This window comes from Embiotoca jacksoni, unplaced genomic scaffold (genome assembly GCF_022577435.1).
Source record: "Embiotoca jacksoni isolate LCO1_2020_lvr unplaced genomic scaffold, fEmbJac1.0.p SCAF_3, whole genome shotgun sequence".
NCBI lineage: Eukaryota > Metazoa > Chordata > Actinopteri > Embiotocidae > Embiotoca > Embiotoca jacksoni.
The window spans coordinates 828,112-852,214 of NW_027185381.1; the positions used below are offsets into that span (position 1 = coordinate 828,112).

The 24,103-nt window shown below is 43.6% G+C and overlaps 2 protein-coding genes and 1 non-coding gene across 3 annotated transcripts; 1 reads left to right on the forward strand and 2 right to left on the reverse strand.

The window, feature by feature from the left end:
* On the forward strand, positions 1-8,052 carry LOC138205886 (golgin subfamily A member 6-like protein 25). Its single transcript, XM_069162240.1, has 7 exons — positions 1-267; positions 2,307-2,507; positions 2,863-3,050; positions 5,544-5,757; positions 7,357-7,455; positions 7,553-7,620; positions 7,808-8,052. The coding sequence occupies exons 1-7, from the start codon at positions 1-3 to the stop codon at positions 7,965-7,967; spliced, it is 1,197 nt and encodes a 398-aa protein (XP_069018341.1). The 3' UTR covers positions 7,968-8,052.
* Positions 8,053-8,338: 286 nt separating this feature from the next.
* eif4g2b (eukaryotic translation initiation factor 4, gamma 2b) lies at positions 8,339-23,403 on the reverse strand. Its single transcript, XM_069162241.1, has 21 exons — positions 23,295-23,403; positions 21,492-21,600; positions 18,922-18,987; positions 17,688-17,813; positions 17,043-17,145; positions 16,769-16,900; positions 16,466-16,532; positions 15,660-15,811; positions 15,384-15,494; positions 14,867-15,049; positions 14,503-14,644; positions 14,212-14,375; positions 14,004-14,117; positions 13,481-13,609; positions 13,170-13,274; positions 12,285-12,500; positions 11,634-11,892; positions 10,814-11,018; positions 10,507-10,715; positions 9,969-10,090; positions 8,339-9,883 (listed from the first exon to the last, which is right to left on the reverse strand). The coding sequence occupies exons 1-21, from the start codon at positions 23,401-23,403 to the stop codon at positions 9,818-9,820; spliced, it is 2,889 nt and encodes a 962-aa protein (XP_069018342.1). The 3' UTR covers positions 8,339-9,817.
* Positions 13,693-13,859, reverse strand: LOC138206820 (small nucleolar RNA SNORD97). The gene has a single exon (XR_011178974.1). It is a non-coding gene; the product is annotated as a small nucleolar RNA SNORD97 (small nucleolar RNA).
* Positions 23,404-24,103: the final 700 nt, after the last annotated feature.

Genomic DNA, 24,103 nt, shown 5'->3' on the forward strand with positions numbered 1-24,103 from the left:
ATGTCGATCAGAGCCAAGTCCCACCAGGACCTGCAGACGGTCGGGAAGGCCTCGCCGGACGACAGCTCGTTCAACTCGTTCTCCGTCAGCAGCAGCAACGTGACCGGACGGAGCCGCTTCGGGAACGGCGTGACCGAGGAGGTCAAAGCTCTGCCCCGGCCCACCCGGAGGCCGGTGCGGGCGGTCCGGCCGGTCAGCGCCGCCGGCTACAACGGCACCTTCCTCCAGATCAACCACCTGCAGGGAGAGCTGGTCAGAAAGAGGAAGGTAAGCCGTCAAAGAGGGTTTTAATATCATCATCATCATCATCATCATCATCATCATCAGAACAAACTCAATTCAGGTTTCATCAACTCGGATTTAGATTTCAAAATAGTCAGATTATTAAATTATAATCTCAAAATCACATTTTCACTTTAAAATACTTTTTTTCATTGTATTTACTCCAGAATTGTCACATGACTCATAACTGCAGGTTTAATATCTCACAAGTGGCTGTGAACACATCCCAACAGGAAGTGCCTCATAAATATTAACAGTTGGAGTTTGTTTGTACCGAACACTTCATCTGAGTTATTATCCTCATCTCACAGTCACTCATCAGGTGACGACCTGTCGCAGCAAAAAACACATCATGTTACTTCTTTCATAACATCCCTGGATTAGTTCATTTTCTGGTATCATCCTCACCGCGTCCATAGATGATGAAGATGAAGAGCTGAAGACAGTTGGACAGCTTCACAGCTCCATAATAAACCACAAACACGTGGACTCACTGGACTCGTTCAGGTATTCAGACTGAAGTCCGTTCAGTCACCATCACATCTCTTCTCAGGAAGTTCTGGAAGTCTTTAGAGTGAAAACATAAAATTCGAACACAACGACCGTGATTTATTTTCAAACTATTTAAAGGTCAGGAATGTACTCAGAGTTAAACTAAATGTTCCTCAAAAGATAACATGAAGCTTTAAACCTAAAATGGTAACGCTGAGTGGGAGAATGTGTTTTCTGCTGTTACAGGAGTGTTTGAAATTAGGACGTTTCTGAAGTACAAAAGCGTCATAATTTCTCATAATGACATCGTTCATCATTTCATGGGTTTGTATCCTTTGGAAGGAAACTAATGTCAACCTGTCTCAGGAATGTGAGGATCTGAAGAAAGAAAACAAGTTCTTATCAAACGAGATCCACATGGAACGGATCGTGATGCGCACGGAGAACGAGCTGACCATGAGGAACCTGAGGAACCTGAACCAGGAGCTGCAGGCGCAAGTCAGAGAGGTACGAAGACCGCCGTCGGTTCACGCAGCACATCACTCAGGAGATGACCGGGAGGAAGCAGGAAGAGGAGGACGGCAGAGAATCCACCACAACCAGAACAAACATCTGTCAGGAGAGACCTCACATCTGCACAGACTCAGATTTTACACCAGCTTTAAATACTCAACAAATCATATTCTGTAAATTCTAATAAAGTAACAACTTTTTAAACTCTGTAAACCAAGTTTAGAGTTTTGATGCTGTTTAGATTCAATAGAAACTCTTTTTTTTTTACACACCTAAAAGACGTAAGTGCAAAAAAACAACAAAAGGTCAGAAATAACATTTCAGAAAACACGTCACTTTGTTTTCTAATACTTCATCGTGGGTGCAGGTGGCGCTCTTCACAATAAAAGTCGGGAGAAATAGGAACATCCTTTTGTTTTTAAAAACAGTCTTTATGATTGTTTGCAGTAATTATTTAAAATAATTTGAAATAAACAGCCATTAAACCAACAGATGTGGAACAAGTTCACAAAAATAACAAAGCAGCCTTTACAGGGTTTTTAAAATTGAAATATTCCGACTTTTGTTTCTTAATATGCTCCAAACACACCAGTCCACCATCCCATAATACGAGCAACAGCATCTTTTTTTGTTTTTCTTCTCAGTCTAGAAATGTAAATACCTTTCAGGCTTTCTTTCTAAATGAATATTCCACTGCTCAACTCATGACTCATGAACAGAACTCCTCCTCACAGGTAGATCAGGAACAAGCTGGAAGCGCCCTTTAATTCTATAAAAAACAAACAAACATGGCATTTGAGGTAAATCAATAGATGAAATCACAGATCTGGTCTCCAATAATCATAGTGATCTTATGTTAGTCTGTGTTTTCATGCCAAGAAGAGCCTGAAGCCGCATACTGTAGTGGTGAAGCGGGCCCTGGTTCTGACTCGGTGGTCGGAGTCGTGTTACATCTAGAAACAAAGGCAGACTTCTACTGTTTCCTGACACGCCCACCTCGCTCTCCTGACCTCCACCAGATGAAGCAGAAGCTGTACCACAGCCAGCAGAGGGCGGCGCTGTGCTCACGGGCCGCGGACGAGGCCGAGGAGTTCAGGGGCGAGGCGGAGAAGAGCCGGGCCCTGGCCGAGGCCCGGGCCCTGGGAAGTCATCGGGACAAGGACGCGGCGGAGGCGGACCGGGACCGGCTGAGTGGAGAGCTGCTGCAGAGGAAGAAGGAGGTAAACACCAGAAACAGAAAGTTGATCTAGTCAGAACCGTTGCTTAGCAACAGATCGGAGAAGATTATAGGAAACCGTTGGTGGAGCGTGTGATGTTGGGTCTCCGTCATGGAGCCGTGATAGCAGGAAGTGAAGTGGTGCTATTACTGATGAAACAACAGTGATGACATGTTCTGGATGGTTACAGAGTAAAGCAGCATTACTTCAGTCGTCGTGTGATGAGCTGCAGATGATGCAGATCTCTTTTAACCTGAATTCTTGTCCCTGAATTAGCCAGCGTATAAACAGGAGCATTAAACGGATTGAATCATGACCCACGACGCTGAATCTGAACATGTGTCTTTTCTCTGAGCAGCACACTGATCTGCAGCTTCTGCTGGCTCAAACAGAGAAGAACTACTTTGAAACCCAGCTGAAGCTGGACCGGGTGTCCGCAGAGAAGAAGGTTCTGCTGCAGGAGAACCGGAGCCTGCAGGGAGACCGAGACGACCTGCGACACCAGCTGAGACACGTCACACAGGAAAACGTCCAACTCAAAGAGAGGTGGCTGCATGTTCACGTTCCCTCCACTAACCGAGATCCTAAATATGCACCTTCAATCTTTGGTTTTGCCTTCAGGTTTGGTTCTTAGTCAAATAATAAGAAAGTCAGGCAGCAGGATTTCTGTGTCATGAAATAACTGGAACTAAAAACTGTTGATTAAACTGGCATTAAAAATTTTAAATTTACTGTTTCCAGAGGAAGAAAAGACAAAACATCATGGATGGAAACGTTTTCCTGAAATGTTATTTAAAATGAGTTTAAAGTTTTATTGTCGGTCCAAAAAAAGTCTTTGAGGTTCTTAATATTGAAAACTACCGCAGCACGACGTTGCTTCATATTAAAGTGGTCGCCATTCATTTTTGGCCAGTAGGGGGCAGAAAAGCTTTACTTCCTGCTTACACATCCAGCAGACATGAAGCAGCAGGACTTTGAAAGAGAGATGAACTGTGCTGAAGCTCACGATGAAACTATGTTCACTCACTATGTTTCTAGAAACTCATCTCAGCTTCTTTTCAAGGACTAGAGAAATGAAAAACGTCTTAAACTTAAGACAACTTATAACAAGCAGCCGGCATTTATCTAAAATAAACTACAAACTTCACAGTTTGTAATATGTTCAGTTTGCTCTTTAGTTTTCACTCCATTTAGTCTTTAAGTTGGGAAAACGATGTCCTTCTTTATAAAAACAGAGAAGAAGAATATAAATCAATAAAATGACAACAAAATCAAAGCAGAGAAAAAAACATAAACCACCAAAAGAAGTGTGATGGAGCTGATCTGAGATCAGTCCTCTGGAGGAGAGACGCTGCGTCTGCTGGACGTCCACGTCTCTGTTTCTGTGTTTCACATCATTACATGCAAATCAATAAAGAAAACCTTCACAAACAGGGACCTTCAATTGTTCTCATCAAAAATAATGATTACCAAATTGGGAACTAAACAACATAAAAATGAACTTCAAGTACCTTTAAAATAGCTGCACATTCAATACTAAGACTGTTTTTTGTATTATTCAAAATACAAAAAAAAACAAGTGACCAAGAATGAAACAATAAATCACAACTAAAACCCAAACAATGAATAAAACAGTGAAACAATAGAGCTTCCATTAAAAGCCAAGATAAAAAGATGTCCTAAGATGTATTGCCACCTTATAAAACGTCCACCGAGTCATTGAACAGCAGAACTACATGACTTTATTACTAAAGAAGAGGATTTCTGACAGAACCTCCATCACCAACTGGAGCAGCGCTAATGTAGCTAAGCTATCTGACACCACTCAGCGAAGGACCAATGAAACGCTCCATAAATCCTCCGCTGCTCCTTGTGACCACTCTGGGACCATTTCTGTTCACAAACAAACCTCTTAACCAGCTTTTGATCTGATTTGACTTCAAGGTTAAGTTTCTTTTCTGCCTTCAGCTCCTCCATCTCGCTCTAATCTCCCTATCTCTCCGCGGGTTTTTCTATCTATCGCCGCCACTGCCCTCTGCTGGACGGAACTGGGTACTGCAACTGGAGAAAAGACTGAAAACAAACCCACAGGGATTATAGTTTCATCTGAGTGGGTTACAGACTTAATACTTTGATAAAGGGAAACTCAGCGGGACCGGGGATAGAGCCCTGGTGTACATCTGCACGTGCGTAAAATAATAATATAATTTAAATCCTTTAAAATGCTGTATCAGTATTTTTTATCACCAAAAATCTAACTGGTAATTATATAAGATGTCAATGTTCTGATGCTATTTTTCAATGAAAGGGGTTTTTCAGTTGTGATGTACTCTACATAAAAGACAGTGATGGGTCGAGGTTTGTTTTGCTGCTTGTTGAAACTCATCAGATGCTGAACAGTGTTAAAGTGATTGTAGGCCTCTTAGTTAGAACAATGTATAGGAGGTCAGAGGAGGGCTGTTTTTATCCTTCTCTTCTCATAGGCTATAAAAGTAGAAATATACAGGAAGGTTGAATGTCAAACCTGATTGTGAGGCCTTATCAAGAGAGAATTCCCCGTGAAGCCACTAAATCAACCTTTAACGGCAGACTGTGTAAATCAAGGAATAACTCAGTGATTTCTTATGTTTTAAACTCTTTCAGACTTAACGTCCATCATCCACCAAGTGCTGCGAAACATGGTCAGATGATGAGGAACAGCGAAGGCTCACTGTCCCGTTCTGTGGTAGTTTAGTGTATATTTTAGTTTCCTCAGTGCTCCGTGCCCTCAGCATTAATCAGCCACACTATAAAACTGAGGAGAAAGGCTGTTTGAGTGAGAAATTTCACCAGAGAGACAAAGTATTTCAGAGGCTTCACTCCCTTCACATTAAAAGCCCATTAAATCTGGATGTGGACAGATATACAGGTGGTCTGGATTATGGTTACTAAGAGACCTGGAGATGTATGTTCAGCTGCGTTTGGTCCCGCTTGTCAAGCAGCGAGGAGGTGAAGTCACTGCTGCTTGTTTCGGGTGTAATTTCAGCCGTGTGTTTGCAGTGAGAGGACGTCAAGGCGGAGGGCGATGGCGTCGGAGGAGGAGAGCAACAAGGCCAGCCAGGCCCAGCGGGAGGCCGAGGCCGAGCGGCGTCGGGCGGAGAAGGACAAGCAGGAGAGGACGTTGGAGTGTCTCAGCTGGAGGGAGAAGCACCGGGAGCTGGACGACACGCTGCGAGCTCAGGAGGACCTGAAGGCTCAGAGGCAGAACAAAGCAGTGCGAGAGCATCCCTCACGTTCACCGTAGTGTTCACCGTGGTGTTCACTGGTGTTCACTGTGGTGTTCACCGTAGTGTTCACTGGTGTTCACCGTGGTGTTCACCGTAGTGTTCACCGTAGTGTTCACTGGTGTTCACTGTGGTGTTCACCGTAGTGTTCACCGTGGTGTTCACTGGTGTTCACTGGTGTTCACCGTAGTGTTCACCGTGGTGTTCACCGTAGTGTTCACCGTAGTGTTCACTGTGGTGTTCACCGTGGTGTTCACTGGTGTTCACTGTGGTGTTCACCGTAGTGTTCACCGTAGTGTTCACTGGTGTTCACCGTGGTGTTCACCGTAGTGTTCACCGTAGTGTTCACTGGTGTTCACTGTGGTGTTCACCGTAGTGTTCACCGTAGTGTTCACCGTAGTGTTCACCGTAGTGTTCACTGGTGTTCACTGTGGTGTTTACCGTGGTGTTCACCGTGGTGTTCACCGTGGTGTTCACCGTAGTGTTCACTGGTGTTCACTGTGGTGTTCACCGTAGTGTTCACCGTAGTGTTCACTGGTGTTCACCGTGGTGTTCACCGTGGTGTTCACCGTGGTGTTCACCGTAGTGTTCACCGTAGTGTTCACCGTGGTGTTCACCGTGGTGTTCACTGTGGTGTTCACTGTAGTGTTCACTGGTGTTCACCGTAGTGTTCACCGTGGTGTTCACCGTGGTGTTCACCGTAGTGTTCACCGTAGTGTTCACCGTGGTGTTCACCGTGGTGTTCACTGGTGTTCACTGTGGTGTTCACCGTAGTGTTCACCGTAGTGTTCACTGGTGTTCACCGTGGTGTTCACCGTAGTGTTCACCGTAGTGTTCACTGGTGTTCACTGTGGTGTTCACCGTAGTGTTCACCGTGGTGTTCACCGTAGTGTTCACCGTAGTGTTCACTGGTGTTCACTGTGGTGTTTACCGTGGTGTTCACCGTGGTGTTCACCGTGGTGTTCACCGTAGTGTTCACTGGTGTTCACTGTGGTGTTCACCGTAGTGTTCACCGTAGTGTTCACTGGTGTTCACCGTGGTGTTCACCGTGGTGTTCACCGTGGTGTTCACCGTAGTGTTCACCGTAGTGTTCACCGTGGTGTTCACCGTGGTGTTCACTGTGGTGTTCACTGTAGTGTTCACTGGTGTTCACCGTAGTGTTCACCGTGGTGTTCACTGTAGTGTTCACTGTAGTGTTCACTGGTGTTCACCGTGGTGTTCACCGTGGTGTTCACCGTAGTGTTCACTGTAGTGTTCACCGTAGTGTTCACTGTAGTGTTCACTGTAGTGTTCACTGGTGTTCACTGTGGTGTTCACTGTGGTGTTCACTGTGGTGTTCACTGCAGCTCACTACACACTGAATAGTTAGGAAACATCACACAACGCTGCCCAGTGAGGAGAAAAAAACTAAATGTACAAATGGTTTTCCTGGAAGTCATCATCTGTTTCCAATGACAACAATGATGCTGTCAGTTATAACCATGTTAATACTCAGAAAACTTTACCCATTTTTTTTTTAATTTCAGAACATGTTTCTGGTTCTGCTGAATAAATCTTGAGTAAATTTCACATTTTATTTTCCTCGACAGTGTCAAGCCAACATCAAGAGCTACTTCCTCTGTATGACGGAGAGCGACCAGAGGGTGAAAATCCTGAAAAATACAGATGGCAGCCCGAGAAACTTCACGGTGAGACGACTCTACGTCATCATTCAGAAAGTTAGAGAATAAAGTGTGCTGATGAGAGATCAATAAAAGAAATTCTATGTCCCGTAACTTTGCTCAGGAAGGAGCTCCTGTTTATATCTCCACTCCGGAGTCCAGCTCTGAGGAGCCAGAGAGGAGTTCATCCAGGTGAATGCAAACAGAGTGCAGCGGCTGCTGTGACCGCCAGGGGGCCTCACACGCAAACTACAGCTACACTAACAACTTCTTCAGACCAGAAAATAACTGAGATTAAAAAACAGGTCTAGGGTTAAAAGGTCAAATTATAGCTTTTGTCTCTTCCAAAATGAGTCTCTTCCATTTTTGTGTTCCTCAGGACCATGTTGAGGGTCTCGGCCCCCCACACGGGGAGGGAGGGGGGTCAAAGCCACTTCGAGGAGCTGCCGGCCTTTGGAGGCGAGCGGCCCGACTCTGCTCCTCCACGCAGGAGCAGGAAGGTGGTGGAGTACTTCTGGATCCCCACAGACCAAGAGTGACCATGAGGTATATGGAGGGACCAGGAGGGATTAGGAGGGACCAGGAGATATTAGGAGTGACCAGGAGTGATCAGGAGGGACCAGGAGGTATATGGAGGGACCAGGAAGGATCAGGAGGGGCCAGGAGGAATCAAGAGAGATTAGGAGTGACCAGGGGATATTAGGAGTGACCAGGAGGTATATGGAGGAACCAGGAGGAATCAAGAGAGATTAGGAGTGACCAGAAGGAATCAAGAGAGATTAGGAGTGACCAGGAGAGATTAGGAGGGATCTGACAGCTCACACACCTCCACAATAAGACTCAGTGTCGTTACCTCAGATGTTGAAGTGTGTGTTGGTGTGAAGCTGTTAAATAAAAGCAGAGAACCGTGTTGGTGCTCATGTTCTGGACTTTATTGACATTAAAGCAATAGAGGTGCACAATGATTATGAATACCTGACAATAAGATCCAAACGCACCGTCTCACACAGACAGCTGGTGAGCACGATTGTTCAGGAAAACTTTTAGCATTCGTTAGGTTTTAGTGCAGGCGAAACATCAATTACAACCTGCCCCAATTTTTTATTTTAGTTTGCCAATATTAGGAACAATTCATCTTCCATGCAGACCCTTCCAAAATAAGAGGTCACACTCAGTCGGTCTGAAATCAGGGCAGCATTAAAACTGAAACTTTAACGGGTACGTTTGTCAATTGAATTCATAAAAACAAGCTCTTCTTGCCTTCTTAAATATTCATACTTTGTAAACCATGTGAAGCTTCAACTGAAAACGTCTGCTTCAATATATTTATTGTGCAATTAGGCCTGGATTAAATCAAATACTTCAGTGTTTTTTTGGGCTCTAGATTCTTCTTAGTAGATTTCATTAATTTCCCAGCACAAAAACAAACAGCCCATCTAACTAAGAGGTAGAAACACAGGCAACTTTGAAACGTTACAGCGGCACACCAATGATTACAGTTCGTTTTTCTTTTTTTTAAGTAATGTAACATCTGGAGGAGGATGAGTATTGCAACCACTCATGTCATAAAAGATAACAGAGGGACAGATAACAAAAGGGAGAAATAACAACAACAAAAAGGGAAAGCTGCTCATCATCGACTATGAAGAGCACTTCTTATTGTTAAAAAATGGTTTTAGTGAGCAGAAGTTGACCTGCATGCACCTTCATCTGTCATGAAATGTTGTTCCAGTTGATGCTTTATTCTCACTTCAGACCTCCTCCTTCATCACGCTGTCTGAAACAAAGTCACGTTGTCTTGACTTGTCTGGGTTTAAATCCTCGCTGCTGTTTTCAGGTGTGATGGAGAGGACTGGCAGAAGATCACCGAGCAGCTCGCTGACAACACCTTCGGTTAACGGCTCTACTGGGACGAGCATTAGTGAAGAGCTCCACTAACTGGACTAACTTCTGGGGAAATCCTACACCTTAAATAAAGCGGTTTCCTAATGGGGAAGGTTCACATCAGTAAAAATCATAGTGGAAGTGAAAAACATGCAGCACAGTGAAAAAAAAAAGAAGAAGTTATAAACCTAAGTCAGAGCAAGAAGAAGAAAATAGAAACGCATGGTGGAGCCACGCTAGACTTCAAGAATTCATGTAGCTGATCAGGACACGGATTAAAAATTAAAATAAATCAAACATCCATTAGGCAACAGATCAGATGACTCGTCTCAGCGCCGGTGGTCGCACACGAGGCCCTACAAGGTACAAGCTTTTGGGTTTACGAGACAGAAGCAGCTGAGAGCCACGTGGTAGTGGTTACATGAAGCACGCAGTTTAATACAGGAAAAGCGAGTCTACGAGTAAGGGAAGGTCGCTCTACGCCACGACGCTTCGGCTTGGTTCGTCAGTCTGCTTCCTCCTCCGACTCCTCTTCCTCCGCCGTCTCCAGCCAGGTGAGCCACTGGTTTACCTGCCGGGAGGGAAAACACACTCCGTTTTGGTACACAACAGAATCTTGGTGGTGTTTATGAGGACCTGAATGTTGTTCTCTGTACCTGGAATAAAGCTTTTCCTTTTCCAGGGAATTCTTGGGTAATGTCTTCTTTCCATGCGAGGAAGGCTTCTTCTTCAATGATCTCCATGTCGTAGAAGTTGACAAAGTAGCGCAGCAGCATGCCTTGTTGGAAAGAGTTTAAAACACCGTGTTATCAACGCTCTGAACCCGACGAGAACATATTTAATATTTAAATAGTCATGATAATATAAACAATGCCACTGTCTTTCTTCCTTCTTTCCTGGTTTTACCGGCAGCAGGTTGTAATGCCTTACTCCCGTCAGAAGGCGGCGGTAAGGCACCAAGCAGTGACTTCACCAAAACAACTTCAGACTTCAATGTCTTTTAAAATTTGTTGGTGAAGTGAACAGGAGCTCCCAGTGAGGAAATATGTGACGGAAGAAAATAAAACAACCAAACTGCAGATAAACCAGCTGATGATCATGCTTTTTCCATCCAAACACTCCTGCATATATGAATCTTCTACATCCCTGTCCTGCAGTTTCTACTTCTTGTGTGCAGCAGACGGTCCACCGTACCTTTAGGGAAGCTGCTGACGTTGCAGTGGACCTGCAGGGCGTAGAGAGCGCTGACCTGCAGCTCGGTGTGGTCGTGCAGGAACTTCTGCATGACGGGCTTGAAGGCCAGCAGCAGCTGCTTCTCCTGCTCCAGCTGCTCCTTGGGGGGGGCCGCCAGCTGCTCCTCGACCTCCGCCTCGCACAGCTCCAGGGAGATGTACTGGAGGAAACTGGGAGGACAGCGGAGGGTTAAAGGGGGGTTCCTTAAACTCAGCTGGTACGCTGACACAACGACGACCCTGCAGAGTAACACGTTCACTAAGTGTACCTGGTCATGAGGATGTTGACGAAGCCTTTATCGGTGTGCAGCTTGGGCGAGATGTTGTCTTTAATCCACTTGTAGATGGACTGAGGAGAGGGGTCTGCCTTTATCTGCTTCAGCAGCTCCTTCTCCAGCTTCAGCAGCGGGAACAGGAAGCTCAGGCCCTTCCCCTCCAAGATCTCCAGCATGCGGTCCTTGTTCTGGTCGATTTCTGCCACCAGGAGGAGGTCGGTTATTCACACACGAGTCACGAGCAGGTTTAGGCAACATAGTTAAAAACATCTTGCGACTGACAGACACTTTAAACGTGATTGTAGTGCCCAATAAGCACCACCAGGGGTCAGTCAGGATACAGGCAGAGAGCTGAGCTAATAAACAAACTGTTTCAGGTTTACATGGGATTAAACAGGCGAGCTAGTCAACCATCATGTGCAGCTTCTACTGCAGGAAGGAGGTGAAAAACTGTTGACCAGTGGCCTTAAAATAACATAACACCTACATGTCCTTCAACTGAACACAAACATTACTCACTACACCGAAGGATGATCCTTTACTTTGTTAAGCTAAACACTTAAATGAGGATCAACTGTGCAGCCTTGTTGTGTTTATTTAAACCAATCAGCTGTTTTTATTTCATGTGTGACACTGAGGAAACAAAACAACACAAAGTTCTTACAGAACTTTTAAAAGGATATCAAGATCTTTAAAAAATAATAATAATAAAATAATTTAGCTGCCTGCCAGAAGATGTATTGGAGCCGTGGTCCCCAACCTGAGGTCCGCGGCCCCAGAAAGATCACCTATCAGATGCAGGTAGAGGACGTACCAGGGAGCATCTTCTGCATGTTGACTTTGCTCTGCTGGAAGAGGTCGGTGAGCCACTCGCGGTCCTTCAGTTTGGCCGTCTGTTGCAGGCAGAGCAGGAAGAGGGGGAAGTGGGTGCCGTTCTCCAGGGGGTGAGCCAGCTCCGCCACGCTCACCAGCTCTGCGATGATGGCCCGGGCCGCGAACTGGGCCAGGTAGGACTTCACCAGGGGCACGTCCACCTCGATCTTAGGGCACTGGTCCAGGACGTTGAGGAAAGCCTGCAGGAGCGGGAGGAAACGCCAGAGCACGAATAATGATGGATTGTAAGTGCGTGACTATCCGTGGTGTTAGGGTACGGGTGCTCGGAGCGACCAAAAGAGACCCGACTTCACCAAATGGGTCATTTAATAGAAGTATAACAAGTAGAAACTACATTATATTACATACTATATGGAATTCAGTTCTAATTCTATTTTCCCATTGAGGAGGTGGAGGGATGTTTCTAGTGATGAGCAGGATGTGATGTCATGATGATTTGTTCCAGATGTTCAGTTGACCAATCAGATCTCTGGGGGCGGAGCTACTTGCTGTATATTGTGCTTTAAATCACTACCAGCCACTGTCACAGTGTGCATGTACGTCCATGTATGTTGTGGTGGCGTGTTGTTACCTGCATGAAGTTCTCTGCAGTGATGAGGCCCTCTATGCGCAGCGTGTGAATCAGAGTGCTGGCGTGCTCCTTGTCCTCATCAGGGCGGTCCAGGGAGCACACCATGATCTTGCTGAGCATCTCTGGCAGGAAATGCTTCGGAGCCTTCATCTCTCTCACGCCGCTCACAGCCTCCGTCAGGTTCTTGGTGTTCAAGTACTCCGTCATGACCGCCTCCTACACAGACGATTCAAAGGGCTCAGAGAGGCGCTGCAGCAGCACGACATGAACGAGGGCTAAAAATCACATCTCTGTATTTTTAGGCTGAATAATATGACATGATATATATCTCAGTATTTTCTACAGTGTGGGCTCAATGTTCATGTTTAAACCAAAGCTACATGTGAGACGCCACACGCTCTTTTATTAAAACAGATTATGATCAAAATAAAATCCGTTTGAAAACATGGAAATGACAAAATAAACATCCTATATTAAATAAATGTCGTCGAGTGCTGTTAAATCTTCCTTCAGTAAACGTGTTGTCTCACTTCTGCTTGTGATTTTGCTGCTATATTTTAATGCAGTTAATTTTGTGATACTCTTTAATACAGCAGCCATTTAAACTAGTTCTTCTCACTCTCTCCTACTTTCTTTACTCTCCTATAGTTGTTTACAAGCTTTTCAGACCTGCTGGCTGCTTTAGCTCGTTAATTAGCGATGGCTTCTTCCTCTCCTGCTCGGTGCGTCTTACATTTAGTTAGTCCTCTGCCTCCTTGTAATAAATGCAGTTTATTTTCCGTGATGGAAGCGAGTCTCACAGCTCTGCACCCTGAAAACCTGCTCTTAACTGACAGTCTTCTGATTTTCCATATTTCATGGAGCAGCTCCAGATGTTGTGCCTACCGTCATCTTGACAAGCTCCTCCCTGGCAGGAGGCGGTTTCTTGTTCGTCTTCTGAGGTTTCTCTTGAATGGGCGGAGGGTTGGTCTTCAGGCCAAGCTGTGGAGGCTGAGGGCAAAGGTCATGCGGATTATTTTACACATACAGTTCACCAACCAGCGCTGATATCGTAATGTGAAGTCAGGTTTCTGTCAGTCACTCGCTAGCTGTTGAAAAGTTAATGCTTCCTCTCAAACCTCAGGTGTCGGTGTTCTGTAATTGCGTTCCAACGTCTCATCTACATCTATGTTGAGTGACAGGTGGGCGTGTCCTACCTGTCCCAGGGGGGGGGTTTGAGTGCGTGGGGGCTGGGTGCTGGGAGGCATCATGGTAGGGATCTGGGGCTGGAGCTTGGGCACCTGGTTCTTATTGAGGAGGAATGACTGAGCAGGCCTGAGGCTGATCTGAGGTATCATGAACACAGAGCGTAGAACAGGATTAGTGCTGGTCTTTACCAGACGCTACATCTGCTTATTGTCTGTATGTGATGCCCTCATATTTCATAATCGCAGTCAGTGGACCAGCTACCAGTTTGAGGAGAAGGAGGAGGAGGAAAGATGGAGATTAAAGATGGAGTGAAGAGAAGAGAAGAAGAAAGACCAGCAGCAGGTTGTGTTCCTCAGAATAACGCGTCTTTTTATAATCACTGGGCATCAACACAGTCATCAGAGCAGGAATCAGTTGTTAATGCTGATCTGAAGATTTCATTTTGTACATTTTTAAGTGTGCTACGTGTCAAAATGCCGGCGGGGGTGTTTCTGTCTGTATCCTGCAACTTACACATCCAGCTGGAGTTACCTCGTCTGCGTTGAGCTGTCCTTTCTTGCTGAATCGTGGAGGCATGTCTTTGGACTGAACCTGCTGCTGGGCCATGTGGTTCTGGTTCTGGCTGAGAAAATGCTGGTTCTGAACCTGTTGGAAGATGATTAGAGTCAGTCAGAAAAATACTGTACAAAAAAGAGGAGGAACAGGAGTTCCTGACTCACATCAACTGTCAGCAGATTACCTGGTTGGACTTAACAAAAGACTTGGCCCCCATTTCAAACTGAGACTGTGGAGGAGGGGCGATGTGGCCGCTGTGGCCGTTGAAGAGCGGGTTGGTGCGATGGCGTCCCATAGTGGGCGAGTACCTGTCCTGAATGACCCCCGGCCCAGTTCCAATCCCACTGCCTGAGACAACAAAGTGCAAAGACGTTACAGGTACACACAGTAGAGGAGAGCGTGTCAGCAGAAAACCACATGAAAGCAAAACCAGAAGATGGTGAGATGTTGCTACACAGAGGAACCAAACCCACACCTGGCATCTGTCCAAACATGTCAGCCAAGCCTCCGAGAGTCTCCCTGTCCAGTTTCACTCTGTTGGGCATGAAAGGGTTTTCCAGGAAGAAGTCCATCCTCATCCCCTGAGACATGGGTGCTGGAATGAAAACACCCAAATCCTGGGAACACACGGCAGAGCCAGTCACTAAATTATCCTTCAACGATCATTACAAAACAAATCCACAACTCCACCTGGATTCCTGATATTAACTGGAGTCAGATGGTGTTTACAAAACCAGAAACTTATACTAGTCTCAACTGTCAGGAAAATGTCACGCTGACTCGTCACGACAGCCTGCACACGTGCAGAAGCTGCTTTCTTTATGATGTGACTGACTCACTTTCACTGCTTCTTGACGGATCTGGTGAATCGTCTTTGGTCCGTTGTCGATGAAAGCCTTGCGGGGGACCCAGTTGTTTTCTCGAAGTTCCACTGTGTCTTGCAGCAGGAAGCGGATCCTAGCGGGCAACTCCTTGTTGTTCATTAAGGATCGCATACGGCCAAAGTACTGATCCATTAAAGACTGAGGAGAGTGGAGAGGAGAAGGTGGCGGTGAGCGACCGTTAGTGTTACAGCAGGATTCATTTACCACCGGCTCTGAGCCCAGTGGGGCATTAGGTGAGGCCACATAGAGAGCTAAGCCTGGACCTGAAACGAAGCCATCGACCCGGGCAGGACGACTTCAAAATGTAAATACTTTTACTATCAAAAATTAACAGGGTGTTGAATGCAAATTAAAGTTTTTCTTCTTGAGAGAAGTGTCTCTGTTGAATCTGACGTGTTGTTCTGCAGACGGTGCAGCATGACGAGCTTAAAGCCTCACAGCCGCTCCAGATGGCTGCCGTCACAGCTGTTACCTTTGCTTTCTCATGGTCGAGTCTCGGCCCCACTGTCCTCATTATCTGACAGAGGCATTCCAGATCCTCCCCCATGTCTTTGAGCTGGACTCTCTTCTTCTTTTCCAGAAGCTTTATGAAGGAGAGACGGCAGAGAGAGGGGTCACAAGGTACACTGGTTGGATTGCATGAAGGTGTACAGCATTTTCTTTAGATTCCACATCATCTTATGAGGTGACTTCCAACACCACCAAGTATTGTAAATACCAAACATTAGAAAAACAAGTGTGCACGTACTGTTTTGATGCACTTATGAAGGATAGATTCATGGATGAGGTCGAGTTTGCCAAGTTCCCCGATGAATTTAATGTTGCCAAGCATCTTGATCTTGGCAATGGCACGCTGCTCCTCCTCCTCAGAAGTAAGAGGGTTGTCATGTTTGTCATAGACTGAGGCGAGAAGAGGGAACAGCAGTAGGTAAGAGGACAGGTTACAGCAAACACATGATCACCTCTTAAGCCCGGGTCAGACCAAAGATTCGCAGAAAGAAATCTATTTTGGAACATTGCAGCAGAGCGAAGTGGCCGTCTGACCTCGGCTTAAATCAGCTGCTGGTGTCGATAGTGGGCAGTTTCAGGTGATTAAAAGAGACACCGATTCCTCCAAATAACAGAACTGCACCAGAACAAGACGGGAGAAATTGACCGAACAGGGAAGATCTCCGGTCTCAAGTTCACGGCATATATTTGGATAATTCTCCTGGGAAATACAATGAAGTCGTCGCAGCTCTGAATCTCCACCCTTTGTTTCATATTTTGCCACTTCATCACAGCTAAAAATTCAACTATTGCAAGTAATTCTATCACTATGCTCATTCATGTTTTAAGAGGTTAAAATTCTTTCCAGCTCCAAAAAAGACAGAAACTGCAGCAGTTAAAACGAAGGTAGAGGCGCTGCTGTGCCGAAGTGACGTCATCTGTGGCTGCTCTGCTGTAAAACTAGCAGCTTTCAGGCTGGGCAATTGTGAACAGCTGCAAGTTTCCAATCATCTCGTCACAAATCTTTGGTCTGAACTGGTCCGTACAAGATGCACAAAGACTTACTTTCAACATTTCTGGTGCGGTTTTCAAATTCATCTTGAAGCTTGGAAATCAGCAGTCTTCTGAAGGTCTGCAACAGAAGCAAACATCAGCTGGTTACACGCAGCTCAACGAGAAACGCTGCTGCAGTCACTAACAGCACAGATTACAAAGAGTTAGAGGTGTTTCAGAAACCATTAAATCATCATTAAGAAATATGATCCTTTATTAGAAGTATCGTGGTGCTTCATTATGGATTGTTCTACAGAAAACAAATATATCGCAGGCTGAGATGAACTTTCTAGAAGAACAAGAACCGCCACTTACTGTGCTCTGCTTTTGGGATGTTTGGATCTCGGATGAAGGGCCATCAAAGTTTGGAGCGTCCTCTGCCAAACGCAGACATAGCTGAGCATAGAGCGAGCTATACTTCGGCTCTTCTAGGGCTTTGTCTACAATCTGAAGCCCAGAGAGAGGAGGGACAGACAAGACCGCCCAGGTCTTTAAAATGTTTCTTGCATGGCCACGAGCAGCCCGCCAAGTATCAATGAACACATTTCCATTCAGCTGAACAATAAAAGAATTAAAGCGAACGCTTTACCAGCAAGATGATTCCTTTAAGGACGAGTTTTGAATCTACGCCCACGTTCAGGAGCTCAAGGCATAGCTTGTCAAACTTCTCAGGCGTGAGTTTGTTGAGTATGCTGAAAAAAAAAAACACAAAAAAACCCCGGGAGACAAACAGCCAGAGGAGGAAGTCAGTATGTGCAAGATTAAAGACGATCATCAGGATGGTTTTCCAATATATTTAGTAGCATGTGAAGACATCTCAGGGTTATTTTAGGCAAAAACAAATAGCATCCTGACCAACAGCATCATTTTACTAGCTTTAATTTCTATAAAAGCAAAACGTGCAGTCGTCACCAGCGAGGCTAAATTCCCCTCAGACACACTTCATCTTTGAACAATATGAGGAGCAGAACATCTCACTTCATAAACTCCTGAGATGATATTTAATAGCTTCAGTAGAAGACTTCTTAAAGAGAGACATTTACTTAAAATCAACCAAATCAGATTATTGTTAAAACATTTGCTGGTCTGAAACGTCCCAACAGAAACTCCACCAACGTGTTGATGAGAAGTTGTTCTGTTTGCTGCTGATGGCTGATTTGGCCGTGTGTGTCTGTGTGAGGGAACAAAAGGAGTTTGTGTTTTGTGACTGAGGAAGGATGAACTTGAACCTTACCCCCTCACTTTCCTGAAGATTGCATCGTGTCGCTCTTTTTCGTTGCTGGAGTTGACATCTCGTCTAGTGCTTCGTGAAGGAACCCATCTCTGAACGCTTTGCCCTGGGGTTTTCCCCAGGAACTCGCTGCAGAGGCAGAGAGGGAGACTGAGTGGTGACGCTCAGCTGCTGCAGCAGAGGACACAAACACGGCCTAACGTACAACAACTGCACATGAAGGGCTGCCCAGCAAATGGTGTTAGAGGATGAAACCGGACGATCCTTCCCCCTGAGGAAGGTGTGATGTATGTCCAGAGAGAACGTCAGCAGCACGTAGGAGAAGTTGCTGCAACAGTGACAGCAGAGATTATGTTTCTCTAATCAGTCCTCTGCTGTGTAGATAGAAGTTATCTAGAGGCTGCGCACCATGTTCACCGGCTCAGAAAACAAAGACCCGGTTCATACAACGTTACGCATGAAGGTGCAGGTCCTCTTCTTTTAGCAGCCTCGACACGATATACGGTCGTATAAAGGAGCCGAGCGCTCGGTGTCCTCACCGGCTGCTCCAACACAATCATTAACCTTCCCCCAACAGAAGTGTTAACGGGCAGCTCCCTTCATGTGTGCACTTTTAAAAGTTAAATGCTCATTATTCTGGTTTTGTATTTCTCTGTGATGCAGCAGAGTTAACAGGGTTACTTAATATATTGTGTGTCAGCCTGCAGCTTAAATCATCTTCTGATGCCCTAAAGCATAAATCTAAATAATGAAAACAATATCATAAACTAAACTAGTTGACTTGAACAATTCATCATCTGAGAGAATCACCACTGCACATTCATTTCCTGCTTCTCCTCCACGGCACACAGTAAATCTACAGTAAGACATCTCACCAGCCTCATTTCACTTCAAGTGCTGGTTGGTGAAAGTGTCGCTGCATCAACATGTTTTTAACGTTTCACACAAGTGTGAGTGCTGTGCTGCCCATTTAAATGCTTTGCTCAGTTTTTACTCTTTGTTATGAAAAGCGCGCGCACACACACACACACACACACACACTGCAGCTGAGTGACATCATGCTGCAGGACTTCTTGGTATTGAAATTCAGATTTCCTGGAATTCTGTCCCACTAATCAAAGTCGTCTCAGATTTGTCCGTCTGGAGGAAACTACTAACAATAGTCATAAAAAAGCCATATTACTACAAATAAACTTCCAACACATTAGGTGAAGCCAGATGGAGCTAAATAACCAACCTGTTGCCGACAGTCTTGGGATAGTGCTGAGGTGCACCCCTACCACCTCCTCCCCCCGAAGAAGCACTGCAGAGGCAAAAGCAAGCAGGGGAACACGTTAGGTTCATGCAACGCTGCACTGAGTCCTCACAGGAAACTAGATTTATTCAACCTTCACTAACAATGGAGAACACACTGAGGAACACAAGACAAAATTCATCTTTAAACCCCCCTCCCCCAAAAAAGTAATCATGAGCAAACTAATCTGTAAGAACACATTCAACCATAAACATAAACAAAGTCTTTAACAATGCGTAACCTGCTCTCCTCCCTGGATGAAGTGTCAACAGAGGAGGAATAATGGCCTGACTTGTCCAAGCGCTTCATGAATAAACATTACATGATGTGACTGTCCCAAAGAGCGTTGGAGAGCCAGAGAGGCAGCTTCAACAATAACAGTGCTTTCATTTATAAAGAGCGGTGACAAACGGAGAACATCGAGAGGTGCGTGTGACATGAGCACGAATGCACCAATCAGTCACCGGAGAGGAAGCGAGCCGAAGCACATCCACATGCAGACATCTTAAAGTTGAATCTTCCAGAGAGCCGAGACCACACGCTTCACGCTGCAGTCACACACTGTCACACCGTCTTACATTTGCTTTCTGTGGTTGGCATTTAGCAATTGCTCGCCACTACTTAATGAACATTAATTCGTTTTTTGTTATGTCATAAACTGTCAGCAGTTTAATCATCTAAACATCTTTGTTCTTTTACAAAAGGTTGGCTGTTTTCTCAAATCGGAGTTCAGAAAAATCCTTCTTTTGTTTTAAATACGCTGCCATTGCGGTTTAATTACTGAGCTCTGCCTGATTCTTAAAAAATAAAAATAAATTAAAAAATCACTAATAAACTTCTGAATGAAATTAATGTTTCAAATAAATTATGTCATTGTGGGTTTAGATCAATTTGTGTTGTTTAACTTTGCCCAACACTGGAGCCTGACTGAGTCTGGATTTTTACAGCAGATGCTAATAAAGAAATTCAAATCATGATATATCTGCAGATATTCTTTTTACACGTGTCGTATATACCATTTATATACGTATGTAAACATTGTATTTTTTACAATGATCTCTCAAAAATGGCGATTGACCACTTTTGACACTTGTGACAAAGATAAAGCAGCAGGATATTTTATTGTCCACAGTGACATCAAGGAAACTTCACTGGGAATCTAATAACTAAAGATATAAAAACACACAAATATATACATTTTAATTACCCCCAAGCATCTTTTTCTGTATTATGTTCTGTGTAACTTTTTATATCGGTCGGACTCTAGCTTATAACTAATAGATCAAACAGAAAGAATAACATCTTTTTTTCTAGGGGTGTAACAGCAATGAACCCGTCACTACCGGATCATTAGTTCGGTATGAGGCTTAGTCACAACGTCTATTTATGTCGACACTCCCGGAACCAAAATTGTGGAGCATGAACTCCACCAGGACCAGCTGTCAATCAGCTGTGGCCTGCTACTCGGGTCAGCCCTCCAAACTGGGCAGACAGCGATGCATTTTTCACCTTTCTTAACTCACGCTACGACGCTTTGGGTCACCAGCTTTTACGCAGCTGGAGTCGACTGCTGCGTTTATTAAAATGAGTTTCATCAGATGAAGTTAAGATGGACGACTGGAAAACACAGCAGAAATGCTTTCTGTGTGAATTATGAACAATGTGCTCTTGTTGACCACTTACTTTTTCAGGTAAATGACAAAGTTACACTTTGTGCATCTCTTTTGTTTTCTCTGCTGTACTGAAAACGTATTGAACTATGACCTCCAAACTGAGGTACAGCTACTAAATGTACTGGAACATCTCTGTTTTTTAGGTGACTGGAGATATTATCACGTATGTGGCCAAAACATGCTGAGATGCCCAGAAGCTCTGGTGACAAGCAGTTTCTTGTATACTGTCAATTTTTTTGTTGAGTTTCGTCATGTATCAGGTAAATAAGTGCACTAAATATTCATATGAAAAATGGAGATAGAATTGCGATTCTCGTTTTATCCAGAGTTGTGCAGTCTTATTTTAGAAAAAAATGTAAATGCTTCAATGCACATGATCAATTTGCTCTCTGATATTAAAGCTTCACAGAAACATCTGAACCCTCTGAAGGAATGTACCATAATGACTGCAAATGTAGAACTCACTATAAACTCTGAGTTAAATATCAACTATCCTATGGGTCCATTCAGACATTTCAGAAGTTAATCCAGGCTGTAAGACATCCTGCTAACAATGACTGTGTGTATTGTGAACGGCCTATTGTGTGTGCTGCCATCAGCAATATACAACCAACAGGACAGAAACCCTCCCAAGGCTCAGGCCTCACGCCCAGCATCCCTTTTCAAAAGGTCTCACAAAGAGAAGTGTCCGACAGCCATTTTGAGCCGACCCACATCCTGCTTTGTTTTAAAAGGCCGGAAGTTCCTGCCCCAAAATGCAAGCGGAGGGATAACCATGATAAAACATACATCAAACAGATGTCCATGTTGGTGTGTCCTGTGCAGGCTCTGGTTTATTACCTGAAACGAGAAGCACCCCCTTCTGCAATCACACTCTCCACTTTGGCGGCTTGACAATGGAGAATACTCAAAAGAATAATAAAAATAGGAGGAGATGGGGGAAACGGTGCTGAGGAGGAGAGAAGGGATGACATTAGATATACTTATATACATTAGATATACTTATATACATTAGATATACTTATATACACACTTGTATACATTAGATATACACTTATATACATTAGATATATTAGATATACTTATATACATTAGATATACACTTATATACATTAGATATACTTATATACATTAGATATATTAGATATACACTTATATACATTAGATATACTTATATACACACTTATATACATCAGATATATTAGATATACTTATATACATTAGATATACACTTATATACATTAGATATACTTATATACATTAGATATATTAGATATACATTAGATATATTATATATACTTATATACATTAGATATATTAGATATACATTAGATATATTATATATACTTATATACATTAGATATATTAGATATACATTAGATATATTAGATATACATTAGATATATTATATACATTAGATATATTAGATATACTTATATACATTAGATATATTAGATATACATTAGATATACTTATATACATTAGATATACATTAGATATATTATATATACTTATATACATTAGATATATTAGATATACTTATATACATTAGATATACACTTATATACATTAGATATACACTTATATACATTAGATATACTTATATACATTAGATATATTAGATATACACTTATATACATTAGATATACTTATATACATTAGATATACTTATATACACACTTATATACATCAGATATACTTATATACATTAGATATACACTTATATACATTAGATATATTAGATATACTTATATACATTAGATATATTAGATATACATTAGATATATTATATATACTTATATACATTAGATATATTAGATATACATTAGATATATTATATATACTTATATACATTAGATATATTAGATATACTTATATACATTAGATATATTAGATATACATTAGATATATTAGATATACTTATATACATTAGATATATTAGATATACTTATATACATTAGATATATTAGATATACATATATACATTAGATATATTAGATATACTTATATACATTAGATATACTTATATACATTAGATATATTATATATACTTATATACATTAGATATACATTAGATATATTAGATATACATTAGATATACTTATATACATTAGATATATTATATATACATTAGATATACACTTATATACATTAGATATACTTATATACATTAGATATATTATATATACATTAGATATACACTTATATACATTAGATATACATTAGATATATTATATATACACTTATATACATTAGATATACTTATATACATTAGATATATTATATATACTTATATACATTAGATATATTATATACATTATATATACTTATATACATTAGATATATACACATTATATATATTTATATATTAGAATATTATATATATTATATATAATATACATTATATATAAATTACATATATACATTATATATACACATTATATATAATACACATTATATATATAATATACATTATATACATATACATTATATATACACACATTATATATATATATTATATATAATATACATAATATATACATACATTATATATATATATATATATATAATATATATACACACACACATTAGAACATGAGCACAAAACCACCGTCCAGACTCCCTGATCAGCTCTAACGTTACTGGACCTTAAACAAAGAGTCTCCAGCGGCACCAGGCCCACAGACACCAGGCCCACAGACACCAGGACCGGACACCGAGGACCGGACACCGAGGACCGGCGGAGGACCATGACTTTAACTTCATGTGGCTCCGTCACATTTAAAACGTAGAAATCTGCGCTCATGTTTTCTGCTCCAACAAAGCGAAGGTCAGCTAACCGGCTAACGCTAACTAATTAGCTCGCTTGCTCGAAACCATTCAGTTCGTTACGTCACCTCAGTGACGTCACGAAGGTGTTAGAGGAAGCTCTCATAATAACATAAGAGGGTTGGATCCCGTTCTAAACTCTACTGGGTCAGTGCTGCCGTCCGGTCGGGGGCCGGGGGCCGGGGGGCGGGGGGGGGGCGGGCCGGGGGCCGGCGGGCCGGGGGCCGGGGGCCGGCGGGCCGGGGGCCGGCGGGCGGCGGGGGCCGGGGGCCGGGGGGCGGCGGGCCGGGGGCCGGGGGCCGGGGGGGGCCGGGGGGCGGCGGGCCGGGGGCCGGGGGTCGGGGGGCGGCGGGCCGGGGGGCGGCGGGGGCCGGGGGTGGACGTCCCATCCGGGCTTTTGAGGCCAGTTTTGCAGGTAACTTGGTCGAATCCCGAAAGACGGGACGTCCCCGTGATCTGTATTCACCAGGAAACACCGGGACCACGAACCGGGACCCACGAACCGCACCCACGAACCGGGACCCACGAACCGGGACTCACGAACCGGACCCACGAACCGGGACTCACGAACCGGGACTCACGAACCGGACCCACGAACCGGGACCCACGAACCGGGACTCACG

Bases quoted from the DNA above. Each gene is read 5' to 3' on its own strand.
- LOC138205886 (XM_069162240.1), top strand. From the start codon at position 1: ATGTCGATCAGAGCCAAGTCCCACCAGGACCTGCAGACGGTCGGGAAG. The intron at 268-2,306 runs GTAAGCCGTCAA...GACCTCCACCAG, and splicing joins AGCTGGTCAGAAAGAGGAAG to ATGAAGCAGAAGCTGTACCA. The intron at 2,508-2,862 runs GTAAACACCAGA...TTCTCTGAGCAG, and splicing joins TGCTGCAGAGGAAGAAGGAG to CACACTGATCTGCAGCTTCT.
- eif4g2b (XM_069162241.1), bottom strand. From the start codon at position 23,403: ATGGTCCTCCGCCGGTCCTCGGTGTCCGGTCCTCGGTGTCCGGTCCTG. The intron at 16,901-17,042 runs GTAAAGCGTTCG...TCTGGGCTTCAG, and splicing joins TTAAAGGAATCATCTTGCTG to ATTGTAGACAAAGCCCTAGA. The intron at 12,501-13,169 runs GTAGGCACAACA...TCGTCTGTGTAG, and splicing joins AGGAGCTTGTCAAGATGACG to GAGGCGGTCATGACGGAGTA.